The 14641-nt window shown below is 46.7% G+C and overlaps 1 protein-coding gene across 3 annotated transcripts; it reads right to left on the bottom strand.

The window, feature by feature from the left end:
• Nucleotides 1-2812: 2812 nt before the first annotated feature.
• On the bottom strand, nt 2813-14224 carry acsl6 (acyl-CoA synthetase long chain family member 6). 3 transcript variants are annotated; one of them, XM_068744551.1, is made up of 21 exons: nt 14179-14224; nt 10205-10419; nt 9937-10051; nt 9768-9832; nt 9592-9693; nt 9264-9363; nt 8936-9114; nt 8286-8318; nt 8151-8202; nt 7078-7151; nt 6436-6513; nt 5408-5542; nt 5175-5309; nt 4970-5065; nt 4540-4612; nt 4189-4277; nt 3909-4025; nt 3418-3561; nt 3224-3325; nt 3063-3134; nt 2813-2953 (listed from the first exon to the last, which is right to left on the bottom strand). In XM_068744551.1, exons 1-21 carry the CDS (start codon nt 14222-14224, stop codon nt 2813-2815), a joined length of 2163 nt encoding a protein of 720 aa, XP_068600652.1. The 3 variants fall into 3 exon arrangements, with proteins under 3 accessions (XP_068600652.1, XP_068600651.1, XP_068600653.1); XM_068744550.1 differs by having other exon boundaries at nt 10199-10419; XM_068744552.1 differs by lacking the exon at nt 14179-14224 and having other exon boundaries at nt 9937-10038; nt 10195-10360.
• Nucleotides 14225-14641: the final 417 nt, after the last annotated feature.

Genomic DNA, 14641 nt, shown 5'->3' on the forward strand with positions numbered 1-14641 from the left:
TCATGCACCAACCATGAAAAGTGAAAGTCAATCAGAGTTTTTGTGTATTTGTAACTGATTTTTGAATCCATAAATGGAGTTTTCATGTTAAAATTATATATTTGTTCCTGACCTCATTCTGGATCAGATCCAGAAGACATTTTGCATGATGGTGCGTATCTGACTCCTTTGACTGTGATTTTTGGTGACTGAATTCAACGCATATTTTACAAGATGTGATTAAAAAAAAAAAAAAAAAGCCTCCATTTCAAGTAAATGGGAAAAAAATCCAGAATTTCTTTGTATCAAGACTGGTATCCGGATCGCTCTCAAACTTTAATGGGATCCAGGTCACAGACCAAGACACATCTTCAAACCTTTAACTTCAATGCGCACAGCGAGCCGGTTTTCACACGCATCACCTCGGGTTCCTCTGGAAGAGCTTCTGGACGCGTGTTGGGCACAAAACTCCTGAATTCTGAAAAGGTCAGAAAAAAGGAAATCACCTCAACGCAGTTTGAATTCACCCACAATGACCAGCATGTATTCATACTCTGGATGAACTGCTTGATGACGTAGCTCGTTCCAACCAGACCGTCTCTTACTGTCGCGTCGCATCGTCCTCCAGCTCACCGGCGTGTCCCGTCGGTTCGGGACTCCGCTGTCCCGCCTGCCTTTACGCTTCAATCGATTCATTTCAGTATTCGTAGGACGTGAAAAAAAATCCGCAAGTGTTAAATCGATGCTGTCCCAATTTTGCTAAATGAGCAACATCCGGAAGCGCCGTTAAAAAAATGTTACGCCATACTCCGCGCGGCGTAACGGAGAGTCCCAGCAGGCATTTTAGCCAATCAGCAGCTGAGGGTCGTACGAGCCCCGCCCAGAATCTCAGGTGCATCGTGTCTCGAGACTCTCCTGATTGGATATAAATTGTAATTACGCAACGTAGTATTTACTAAACTGATGCAACACAAAAATATAATCACACTCAGCGAATACTTCAAAAGGAGCACTTTTATTATTTTTTACTTGAGTCAAATACTTCTACTTTTAATGAGGTACTTTGACATAATGACGCAAAGTACTTTCACTTCAAATAGTATAGTCCTAATTGGGGGGGAACCCTTCCGAATGATCAAAAAGCATTGACTGCACAATGAAAAAAGAAGCAAGACGTGTTTAAAATCATCCAAGAACATCTTTTATTTCATTGCCCATGCCCCCCCCCCCCTTTCACTATCCCCATTTCTGCACTAAATCATTACAGGGATGGTGCTGATTCCGTTTACAGCAGAGTGGATAAATAAATAAGTTCAATCCATCTGACTACGCCCAGAGATGGAGAGAGAAAATAATCATTCAACCCATTGATTTAATAAATATGGTTACATCTAGCTGTCCTCATTTCTGTACATTCACATTGCTTAAATGTTAGGGGACAGAAATCAATAATAATAATAATAATAAAAAGCCTATACAGTACTTTATGTGTAACCTTCAAAAGACAAACCCAACAAAATGATTTTAGTTGTTTTGTTTAAAATGTTTTTCTTCAGTGAGTACAGATCCATCGGCAGCAGTGATCTCGGGCACCGCAGGGCAAACTGCATGCACTGCCCAGAGCCCCCCCCCCGCTCGTCTTTAAACCGACAACCTCTGTGTGCTCAAACGGCTGCAAATGAAGGTCGACTGAACCAAGCAGCAGAGGGCCGAACCACAAGCATGCACCCTAAAACTCTGTCGGATGAAGATCTATAGATCTCCGCTGAGGGGCCGAGACACTTTCTGCCCCCCCCCCCCCCGAGGTGACATGACAGATTTAGACGTCTCCTACAAAACTCACGCTTTGCTGTCGTGTGACTGTGTGGGGTTTTATTTTGAGCTTGTTTGGCTTGTAGTCGTTCGCTGATGGAGGCTGGAGAAGGTGCGGATTGGCAGCAAGGAGTAATGGATTTCTGAAGTTAAAGGTGTGACGAGTGTCTGAGGTGGGAGGCGGCATCAGATCGCTTGTTTAGCTCGACGGCAGCAAGATTTAAAAAAAAAAGCTGCAATGAAGACAATCCTAAAAGATTCTTAATGAAATATTTTTTGCTTTTACCTCCTGGCAGCTCCATCCTCAGCATCCTTCTCCTCCTAGTCCCCGTCTCTCCTCTGGACATGTCCAAACCATCAAAGTCTGTCCTCTCTGACCTTGTCTCCAAAACGTCTAACCTTCACTGTCCCTCTTATTGTCTCATTTCTAATCCTATACCCAACCTGGTCACTCCCAAGGAGAACCTCAGCATCTTCATCTCCTCCACTTTACAGTCCATCCCTTAAATATTCAGGTGTGATTAAATGTGGAATAAAGCAATGCGTCTAAGGCCGGCACGAAAACGGCTTCACCGTGGAGGCCTGTCGGCCGCCGCCGCTGATTTCATTTTCAACCTTGATACTGTTTGTGCATTTCAAAAGAAGAAAAAGATCCATTGCATAGTCCCATGAAAAAGAAGAGAGGCGCCTTATCGTTAATCTCATCAGGTCAGTGTCGCCCTCTGCTGGACAACACTGAAACGCACCACTTTGTTTTAAATTTGACTTGGTTTAAATTCAGGCAGAAAGTGACATGAATTCCCATCTAACGCTTGATGGAATGATGACTGTTAATGTGTAAAATGACAAACAACTAATTGTGTGTTTTCTATTTCACTTTTGACTTCTAAGCATTTATAATGTTCCGTTGAAGGACCCGGTTTGGCTTGCATGTTAATCCTAAAGTGTTGCAGCATCATCATTTCACTGCAGGTCAGTGCTGGATGCAGGCGCCTGAAGGAAAACGGAGGTTCGCCCGCCATCACATAGAGATGCTGCCGTAGAGCTGGTCGATCTTCTCCTTGAAGAACTCCTTGAGCTCGGGCCTCTTGGCCTTGAGCGTCGGCGTCAGGAGGCCGTTCTCAATGGAAAACATCTCATTGTGGATGTAGATGTTCTTCACCTTTAAATGTAGTTATTAAATATATGAAATGATGTATATTTAGTACATGAAACATCACCTCATGCTGCAACTTTAAGGTCATTTCAAGCAAACAGCGCGTTCTCTCTACCTGCTCAAAGGAGTGGAGTCCGTTGGCTTTGCCCAGAAGCACCAAATCGTCAAGTATGGCCTTCTTTAACACCTGAGACAAAGAAGAAGCAAGTTACCCTCAGACAAAGTCAGATATTGTTCAGGCACGTCTTATAAATTGTGTTTTTGTGTTCCACCTACGGTGTTTTTACAGAGGTCCGTGTAGGTTCCCAGCATGCCTTGCTTCTTGGCCCATTCTGGCATGATGTCTGGGTCAGGAACCACAATCCCCACCAAACAAGACTGGAAAGCGTCAACGCAAGCTCGAGTTGATAATGAACGTGTAGCAGATTGTGCGTGTGCGTGTGTGCGTGTGTGTGTGTTAAGGCTCTTACCTGCAGGCTATCGCCGTGCACGTAGAGCTGTGCCACGGGCTGACTCCTAATGTAGATGTTCTCGATCTTCTCCGGGGAGATGTACTCGCCTTGAGCCAGCTTAAAGATATGCTTCTTCCTGTCAATAATCTTCAGCGTGCCATTCTAGAGGACAGAAGAGGCGGAGCCTGAACTAGAAAACCTCCGCCAAGCAGCTCATTCCCCTCCTAATTGGATTTACGCCGTCCAAATGGTGATCTGGATCATCCCCAAAAAAGATTCTAGATTGTTCTCGGTATCTTTACACACCAACCGTGACAAGTTAAAGTGAATCGGAGCTGATGTGTGTTTTTAACTGATTTTTGAATCCGTAATTTGGGTTTTCAGTGTTAAAATGTGTGACCTTATTCTGGATCAGATAGTTTTTACGTAATCCTGCTAACAAATAGAGAAACAGCCAAAAAGCAGAACCTCCATTGGCGGAGGTGATCGTCCTAGAGGCGGACTCGTACCGGTAACCATTTGCCGATGTCTCCGGTGTGAAGCCAGCCGTCTGCGTCCAGCGTCTCGGCCGTCCTCTCGGGGTCTTTGAGGTAGCCCTTAAACACGTTTGGTCCCTTCACACAAACCTGGATGGGAGAGTCCAACTCACTTTATTCCCAGATTCTTTCTCTATCAGAGACTCAAAGATAATGTTATTACATGTGGATGTTGTTACACATGTGTTATAACTGAGCCTCGTTTGTTATAGCATAGGTCAATGGCGGAGCATCTTAAACTCCTGTCGCGTACCTCCCCTTCGCCCTTGCAGGCAAAGTAGTTCTTTTCAGAGACGTCCACCAGCTTGATGAGATTACACGGCAGCGGCGCCCCGACGTGACCTGCTCACAGAAATCATGTGAATAATCTGCTTTACTGGATTATTAATCTCAGCTCTCCTTTTCTTCCTCATTCTACTTTATAGGACCGCCTCCTCTTCACTCTCGCTTTTACCGCGGTGTGGGATTAACGGATCTTTGACCGGAGAGCGGGGCGGATTATCTGTGACCTGCAGAGCTGTTTTTAACTTCACGTCAAACATCCAGTTTTCACATGGAACCCTTTATCTTTACAGCCACGACACGCCCACGATTGGACGCTCACCTGGGGTCCAGTCTCCAGGTGTGGTGTAGGTGCAGCCAGCCGTGCACTCCGTCTGTCCGTACGCCTCGTACACCTGAAACGGAAACTGCGGTGACGGACTTTCATCCTCCTACGTAATTGCCTCTACTTCCATAAACATCAGTCACTAATCAACCGAGATATTGAGGAACACACTTGGAAGCTCCTTTTATTGCAATGTTTACAAAAATGTAAAAGTGATCCAGAATCCAGGATCATCACCAAAATCTAATAATCCGTTCCTGGTAACATTCCCAACATTCCGCGTCCTGGAAATCAACATCTGTACGTAACCTTTCGGGTTTCTGATGCTACCAGACAGACGGGCAGGTCAACGCAGGCAAAAGCATTCTTTTTATTTTTCTTCTGGGCGGGGGGGCATCAGGGACAATCGCTTAGGTGTGTGTCTGACCTGGCATCCCAGGGCTGCCCTGAGGAACCCCAACACGCTGGGCGAGGTAGGAGCCGCTCCTGTTATAATCATCCTCAGCCTCCCTCCCAGGCTGGCCTGTTCAGAGCAGAAACATCCTTCAGTTCTTTTCTCATGTCCTCGTGATGAGAACAGACATCTTCATTAAATTCTCTACTGGCCTCCATTCACTGGCGACTCGCTTTACCTGAATCTTGCTGAAGAAGATTCTATCCCAGATGCTGTCGCTCCGGATGATCCCGCTGCTGACCTCGGCACCTTTTCTTTTAGCAGCGAAGTTGAGCAGCCAACGCTTCAACGGGGTGTCCGCTTGGCTGAAGATCTGCAGCGGCGACAAGGTCAAACACTCGTTTGGTGTTCAGACTGTCCTGTCTCGTCTCCAGCAGGACAGTTTCAGCTGTTTCCATCTGTTCATCTCACCTTGTCGTACATGCGGTTGAGCAGCCGAGGCACCACGGGGAAAATGGTCGGCCTCAGGGCCTTCATGTCGTCTGGGAGGAGGCGGATGTCCCCCTGATAGAACCCGATCCGTCCCCCATGGCAGTACACCACCGACTGCAGAGACAGACAGCACCAGTGGGCCTCATATTTTTCCTCACATTTTTTTTAAAGCCTCTATTACAATATATAAAAAATTGTCAGGAAAATCTGGTCTCTGTATTTGAGTCTGTATTCTTCTGGACTAGAAAATAGAGGATAAATAGCTAAATAAAATAAAAACAAGTCTAATAGAATAAAATTAATTAGCATGCACTCAAAATTATAGCATGTCAGGTTGCTATAAAGAAGAGAGCGCCACCTGGCTGAAGAAAGGATGAATAAATAAAAGTCCAAGTATAAAAAAGTATACTAGAATATTATTTTTATATATGATTTGAATAATTGATTTGCAGCAAAGGGCTAAAATTACAGCCAACCTATTAGAAACAACATAACCTGATGACTTTAAAAAACATTTGAAATTAGATTGACTGTTTTTACAGTTGATCTGTAAAAGGTTGTGCCGTATAATCTGCCATGGGGGGAAGTTAGGTGGTTTCCTGTGTCACAGCGAAAACAACAACGGCTGCAGGCGAACAGGTTGAACCAGATCCAATCAGACCGGCAGCATCGTAGCCACTCGGCACATAGTGGAAAATTCATTCATGCGTCTCCTGCTCATTTTATGATCCCGATATTATATAAAGGATTGAACATCCGGAAATCGACTGGAGGGCAAATCTTCAGTTTCCCTTCAGACGTCGGTTAAAATGAGAATAAAAACAATGCCTGAAAGACCGACGCAGATAAAGCATAAATAAAAGCATTCTCTTCACCAGAAAGGGCAGATATTCATTGGAACTGGCACGCCTTTCTTTTCAAGTCTTTTCTTTCCTACGGTTCCAGCGTGCTCAAATATGTTGAGACGCCGAGAATCTCATCCCTGAAGTCAAATGAACGTCATTTACCTCAATGAGCCTCTCAAACATGTGAGCCAGCGGCAGGAAGGAAATGAGGCAATCGTCTTGGTTGGGGAAAATGACTTTCTGGAAGAAACAGATGGAAGAAAAACAATTTGGCAATGGTAAAAATGAAAGTGGAACACTTTATTCAAAGAAGAGCTAGAAAAGCGCTCGGAGAGCGCAGACCTCCGCCGAGCAGCTCGTTCCCCCTCCTAACCGGATCTACACCGTCCACATGGTGATCTGGATCAGCACCAAAAGGTTCTAGATTGTTCTTGGTGTCTTTATACACCAACCATGAAAAGTAAAAGTGAATCAGAGTTGATTGTATTTTTTACTGATTTTTGAATCCATAAATGGTTTTAATGTTAAAATGTAATATTTTTTCATTCTGGATCAGATCCAGAAGACATTTAGCATCATGATGCATATTTTTGATATGATTTTTTTAAAGCCTCCATTATAAGTAAATGGGTAAATCCAGATTTTTTTGTATCCAGGCAGGTAAAGCAGGAAAAATAAAATCTCCTAAGGATGAAGATGAATCTCTTCACAGCCAGAAGTCATCATGACAAAACAACAAATGACATGCAAAGGAATGCTGTCAATGAATTCCTAAAAAGAACAAGGTAAGAGCAGGTTTCTCACGTCTGTCACTTTGAGGAACCCTGAGAAATCCGCCACCACGTTCCCGTGTGTAAGCATGACTCCCTTCGGGTTTCCTGTCCAAGCAGAAAACAGACAAAATAGCTATTTTAATCCAGACGAAAGAGAGACAAAGGTTTCACTGTTTATCTAAATCCCAATAAATAATGTTTTGGGATTATGAGTCCTCGTTTATTCTAATCTCTATAAATAAATGTGCTGAGATTTCACCATTATTTCAGGAAATTGATTATGTCACAATTTAAAACTTTCTCTGTCTGTAAATAAAAATAAAACCCTACTGATAGTCTTTGTTGTGTGTGAATTCCTGCCTTTCTTCCCCTTTACTGTAAAGCCATTGCCTAGATGCTATTTATAAAGACGCCGCTCTTGATGAAGCAATGACTTCAAACCGGTTTCAACGTTCAGACGTTAAGAGCTGGCGCAAAAAAGGCAAAGGCTGCGCGTTTCCTCCTCATCACCGGCAGGGGGCGACAGAAAGCGGCCGGTGCTGCTGCTAAAGTCAACCGACGTCAGCGTCCTCAGATGACCTCTGTCCAGATCAGACCAACACAACTCGGCGCTGACTTATTTACTGTAAACTCCTGTCTTCACATCAAACAGTGTTTGAGCCACCAAAATTAATTAGAATGCTATGAAAATGTCATTTATTTATTTAGATAAATGAGAAATCTAAACATTAGATCATCAAACTAGAATACATTCATACTGTATTTCCTGTATTAATGTATTAGAATTTTATCGATGACAGGGATGGGTGAGTCCGGTTGTCCCGTTTAACCTGTTCGCTAACTTCTGCGTGTCTGTTCTATAAAAAGAGGATCGTTCTGGACCTCCTTTACCTGATTTGTTACTGCAAGTGATTAAATATCACGGTCCCGAATGCACATTTAATTGCATTTGATTTGAACCACTTCACTATATCTTTGTCTCCCTTCCCCGGACCAGCATCAGACATTTACATGAAGCTTCCTCTTTTATGAATCCCGCAAACAGAAGGGAAAACAAAGTAGAGCCGTGATGGTGGCAGGCCGTGAGAGCGCTTCGACCATTACCTGTGGTTCCACTGGTGAAGCACACAATGGAAAGGTCTTCTGGTGCTGGTGGCTGTGGAGAAACATCAGCGTGAGACGGACCTGTAACTTATCACGACGTTCAACTTCCAGATGTGTGTATTATTGGGTACTCACTATTGGCTTTCTGTGGTGGTCTCTGCCCAGAGCCTGTGAGAGAGAGGGGGGGGGGGGGCAGTGATTATTTTTGCATTTATTTGTAGATTTTTAGAATCCCCCCCCCCCCCCCCCCTCGGATCAATAAATATAGCGTTTAAGCCTCCATTTCTGTAGCTTTCTTATTCCTAGAATTAGATCCTTCAAAATGTTGATTTTTATGACCGTTTCTCAAATTGTGCATAAATGAATATATTTATTAGATAGAATGTTAGAGTACAAGTACAGTACAGTCAAACAGTAGCATGTATTACAGTACAAGTACAGTCAAACATCCTGTCTAAGAGGAGCATTTCAAAAAAGCCCTTGCGGTCTTGTTTCCGTTGAAAGTCCTTCGTACATAAAGTTCGGAAAGTTTGATCTGATCTCAGACAGTTGCAACAACAACAACAAGAAGCTTGTAACCATTTCTGTTCGTTACGTTTCTCTTTCAGCAGTCGTTGCACCTGATTGATCACGATTGGCCGACATTCAAATCAGTTGTCGATGCCAGTTCAGATTAAGTATATTTACCCACTGACAGGAACAGATCAACTGTTTTAAAGTATTTCAATCGACACCAGACTCCTTACGACACTCGGGGATTTGAATTGTGCCCCCCCCCCTCGTACCTCCACCTCCACCATGGCCTGGACGTGGACGCCGCAGTCTCTGCCGTGCTCCACCACGGCCGAGTCAAAGGCATCCATCAGGATGATTCTTCGCAGGCCCGGAGTCTCCCTGCGCTTCACGTTACCCAGAAGCCCTTGAGCTTTGTCCACTTTGTCACAGATGACTGTGGAGATGTCAGCTGAAAGGACAAAAAGTTCGGATCTTCTGAGTTATAACGGCGTGCTGTCTCCAGGAAGGACCGTGGAGATCACCATGGTTACAAGAGTCCATCCCTCCTGCGAGTGACTGTGTGTGTGTGTGCGTGCGTGCGTGCGTGCGTGTTCTCACCAGTGTTAATGATGAACCGTATGGCGTCTTTGCCCAGGGTGTCGTAAAGGGGAACCACAACCATGGAGTAGGTGTAGCACGCCAGTTCTGCGATGATCCACTAAGACCACAGACAGGCCAAGGGTCAAAGGTCAAACGCTTACTTTTACTCCTCTGTTTAGGGTAGTCATCCTTATTATTTATGTGCGTTGGTATTTACGACAGCCAATTCAACTTTCTCTAAAATGCGTTGCATTTCAATCGCGCTGATTGAGTGCGGCTTCAACGCAGTGAAGCTCAGAGGCCGTTAAACGGAGAGGCGTTCGGCGGAGGACATCGTGACCGTCACCTCCGGCCGGTTCTGGGCAAACACTCCGATGAACTGGTTCGGGTTCGGCTGGCAGCCCTGATGCAGGAGGCCTGAGCCCAGATGCTCGGCCCGGTCCGTCACCTGCGGAGCCAGACGTGATCTGGTTGGACCAGGTAGCACCAAACATGCCGCGTGGCAACGTGCGTCACACTCGCCTCTTTGTAAGACATCCATCGGTACGGCTGGTTGGGGAGTCGGGAGCCCAAGCAAGGTCCGTCACCTGGGGGGGGGGGGGGCGCGGACGGACGTGAAAGCGGCGCAAAGTACGGTGAAGACGAGACGGAAGGAAACGGATGGATGAACATATCCGGAGACCAAACTCACCAGATACGTGGAGGCCTCTCTGGAAGACCTCGTACATGGTCTTGGCGTCGTCATGGTAATGAGTCAGCAGCTTGGAGCGGTCGCCCATCATGGACCTGCGGCCTCCGTCTTCATGCTGCGGTAAAGAGACCGAAAGAGAGGAGGGACATTGTGACGGACACCGTTCCCCAACGCCAAAGCTTCTTCTCCTCTCATGTCGTCCGGACAGATTTTGACGCAGTCCAGGAAAAAAGGTCGGGGAGCCCCGCCCTGATTCACATACCGGCACCTCCTCAGACTGGTGCAGCAGGCTGCAGGGCGGCTTGATGGGGCGGGGCCTGGTGGCCAGCCAGTAGGCCAGCAGGGCGGTCAGAGCGCCGACGCCCATCAGCGTGGAGGTCGGCAGCGAGCAGAAGAAGCGGCCCAGCTCGCCCATCTCCGGCATCCTCAGGCCGCTCATCATCTCCTGGGCCTGCATCTTCTCCATCAGGGTGGAGCTCAGCTCTGCAGGATCCAGATGCAGATCCAGATTTATTACTGAGTCGCACCTCGGGAAGCTAAATGATGGCATCTAAAATCAGTTAAGTTAAGTCTGTTAACTTTATTAAATCTATTCAACATCACACTGAAATTTCAAGTATCTGAAGATGACAAATCTTGTTTTTGTAACTTTTAGACAACTGGAACGTGTAAATATGAAGTTATTGGTTACTTTGACACTTAAACGTGGCAACAAACTCTGAGTTGATTGATTTGAACAGAAAAGGTTTCTGCAATCATCCATCTTCCTGCAGATGCGATGATAATCAATGATTTGTCTTCATCATTTCTGATGAAGACAAATCATTTCTGACGAAGACAAATCATAGATTCATCATTTCTGATGAAGACAAAGCACTTCCTGTGTTGGTGTCACACCAAAAGGACATAAACGGCCGGACAGTGAACGGCTCGCAGGGCGACAGTCGCGGTGGATTAAAAATAAAAAGAGGAGCGGAAGCAGAGCTCTGCCAGCTCTAAATATAGATTCACTTCATCATCTAGTGACTCCATTGTGCAGAAAACTGGAACAAGAAGTTGTGTTTGGCTGAACTCAACCTCGCAGGAGAAAAAAAAAAAAGCGTAATTATTAGTGATACTCTGGAAAGGATTTATCAACCCCAGAACGACCAAATAGAAACGATGGATTCAGACTCAGAATGCATCGATCAGAGGTTAACACAAATTAAGATGATGCTTTTTTTTTTGTCTCAGGATTATGCTAATCTCTGGTCAGCGGTCGACTCGACTGGACTTGTGCAGGATATTCTGTGTGTCCTGAACGTTGATGACACAATTCCCTCTGACCAATCGGTGGCCTGCAATGTTTCGCAAGCTCGACGCTTTCCGTCGGCGTCAGTCGAGTCGGGAAGAGACTTTTCGTTCGCTCCGAAGATGTCATCTGTGAGGAAGTTACAGATCCTGGACAGAGCCGGAAGAACACACTGGAAATGAGGCTGAACTGGGAACCGGATTAGACCATGGAAGCTCTTAACACAACGTGTGTCACCCAATCAGAAGCCTTTGAAGTGATTTTAAACTGATAGTTCCAATCAGGCGGCAGTTTTTTTCACTTGCATCACTTTTTTTTTGACAAACAGGGTTGTTTGCTCAGCTGTTCCAAATGTCTCCACTGCAGGCTACGTCCATGATTGGTGTCCTGTAGAGACACACACACACACACGCACACACACACACACACACACACACACACACACACACACACACACACACACACGCTGCTCCTTGGGTCCAGCCCTGTGGCTTTCTACAAAGACTGTTGTTGCAGCTGGACAGACTGAAGAGCAGCACGACAGCGGCATCCCCATCAGTTTGTGAACTCAAAGTCCTCCGAGCACCAAAATAAAATCCCATCATGCAATCTTCGCATCCTTCCAGCAGCGGTTCAGGTGCTGATGAAGTTATAAATGAATGCAGAGAGACTCATTGCAGCTTTATCTCGGGTTTATTTCATGCTGATCAGCCCCCCGAATGGGACGCCGAGACTTCCTGTGACAGCCGAGGCTTCACGTGTTCCGATAGACGCAGCGCTTCCTCCTTTAGCCCCGCCCCATCAGGCCATCTGAGGGCCGTCACCAGCGATTAGAGTCCACCGTGGAGAGATTACAGCCTATTAGCACAGAGAGGGATGACCAGCAATAACCTCACGGCTGCTCTGCGTTTAAAGACACCCGACTCGGCGTTCTCTTCCTGTCGTTTGAATCTCAGCCCGTCAGCATCCATTGCTCAGAAGCATTTCCCTCACTGGCCTTTAAGCACTCATGCTCATTGCCGTCTGCCTCTCCTCTACTTCCTCTACCTGGACCACCCAGGAGGAGTCAAACCCCCAAATCCTTCCTGTCGCCATCGTAGTTCTAGGATGCATCTACAGATGCCGTTTCAGGCCGTGCACACAGAACAGACATTTCATTTCTGTGAGATGCAGGTAATAGCAATATTGCTAATGAAGTAGCTGTGGCCTTAGCAGAGGCATGAGAGCAGTGTGTGTGTGTGTGTGTGTGTGTGTGTCGCTGATTACCTTCCTACCGGCCATATTAAGCTGAGGCAAGCAAGGAGAAGGCAGCAAGAAGCGTTTCCGTCTATTTTGGGCCTGCCTGGCCACCGTATTGCACCACCCTCATCCCCACCCCCTTCCTAAACATGCTGCGATGCCCCCCCCCCCCCCCTCAGTAAATGATCCTGGTTGTCATTTGCATATTTACGATAATGACACAAATTAATTGGTTTTTTTTTGGGCAATCATTTATACGACTACCTTCAAATGGAAACGTTTGAACTTCTGCATTCGCTGTTTTCATGTTCGAGGCTCGTCTGCAGATTGATCTTCTGCAGATTGATCTCCTGCTTGAGGAGACAGACCTTCATCAGCACTTCAAGCCGAGCCATTATGGGATCTTATACAGCATTGAATGCTGAAACAGCAACAACGCGTGGAGCGCTGCCACGTAGCAAGCACTCAGATCTATGATTATTGATTACATCAGGATCGAGGCTTCAGAGGAGTTACAATGCAACCCTTTGTACAAGTCACGTTTTGGGAAAGGGCAGGGCAATGATGCCACAACCGCCGTTTAATTATACATTGAGGCGAAAGAATAGGTTTACACTCCACGAGGAGCTGCACTAGACGGTGATTAAAAATGAATTATTCATACTGAAGAGCAGCAGGGTGGGCAAGCGGCGTCATGAATCCCCTCTGGGGGGGTGGAGTGTGGGGGGGGGGGGGGTCCTTTCCTGCAGTTTGAGACTCAGTTCTGACTGGCTGCACCAGGTGTTAAAAAATTATAAAAGTTCTATATCTGCTTTTTTAAACGAATCCATTTGAGATCCAAATGCGAAGCGTAATAATTTTAGAGGAGATTTTATTCTCCCAGAGCGCGTGCGTGTCTCTGGTCTAATCCCCGCACTGCGTGCTCGTGCTGTCCTCCCTGCTTCGCCGGTAGGCCACAGTAATTCCAGCACCCCCATCTCGTGGACAGCTCCGTCCAATCAGACGCCGCCGTTGGTGCGCGTCATCCTCCTCACCCGCCCTGCCTCCATCACCGAGGCATGGCGGAGGACATCACGGTAAAAAATAAAAAGGTGTCTCTCGCAAACCGGCATTCCGGGACGCAAACACGTCAAGCACGATGTAAAATAGAACCCACGCGTGGGGGCTCCACGTCACGTCGTTTAAAGCGCGAGCTGGACGGCGGGTCGTGAAAAGAGACGCCGTTACCCAATAGGGTCTTTAAAATGACGCGTGTCCGGTTCCGACGCGCAATGTCACGCCACCTTATCGCAGCTGGCGGGCCTCGAACGCAGCACGTTTGTATCTGGTCCGCACGTTGCCGTGGAAAAAATGAAATCGGAGACGCAGGACGCCGAGGACAGTGCGGGGTGATCCACACGCGTGCGTGTTCAGCCATTGTGTCCATGCACCTGCGCCTTTACGCGCTCCGACAACAAATACGGGATTAAACGGGGGGTTGCACGGAACCCGTTTAACGGGAAAGCGGCTAAACGGCTGCGCCAATGTCAAAACACCGAAGGACGCAAATGCCGCTTCGTTTGAAGGCCCGGCAGGTGAGCAGGAAAGCCGGCAGAGATGAACGAAAGAGCCGGTAGAGTCATGGGGAAACGCGCTGCAGCTCCGGAGAGGCGTTTAAATCAGATTAAAGCTGCGCGCACAGATAATAATAATAATAATAATAATAAACTCACCTAATATAATCCAGAGCGTCCCAGAAACCAAAACGAACGCGAGCATGTCTTTCTCATTGAGTCAGGGGGGGGGGCTTCCGGTGCAGGAGCGGTTCACAACTGCAGCATCGACTGCAGCAAGCAGCCGACAAATCCGAGAGATTATTAAGGAGGAGGGGGCGACGGTATATCTGAGACCGCAGCGGGGGGGGGGGGCTGGACACAGCCCGACGGTGCGCTGGATGGAGGAGCCCGCGGACGCACCTTCCCTGCCTTTCACCTTCACCTATAGCTGCCTGCTGCATGCGCAATAGCGGACACGCCTGCTGAAGGGACTGGGGGGGGGGGGGGGGGGGTCATTAATTTAATACTCATATTGACTGTCAAATGTTCGAAGTTGTTTCTAATTTCGTTTTTTATATATATAAAAGAGAACGATTAAATATGACTCTATTTATTTATTTGTTTTAAATATTGCTTTATG

The sequence above is a fragment of the Brachionichthys hirsutus genome, chromosome 10 (assembly GCF_040956055.1).
Source record: "Brachionichthys hirsutus isolate HB-005 chromosome 10, CSIRO-AGI_Bhir_v1, whole genome shotgun sequence".
NCBI classification, from domain to species: Eukaryota; Metazoa; Chordata; class Actinopteri; order Lophiiformes; family Brachionichthyidae; genus Brachionichthys; species Brachionichthys hirsutus.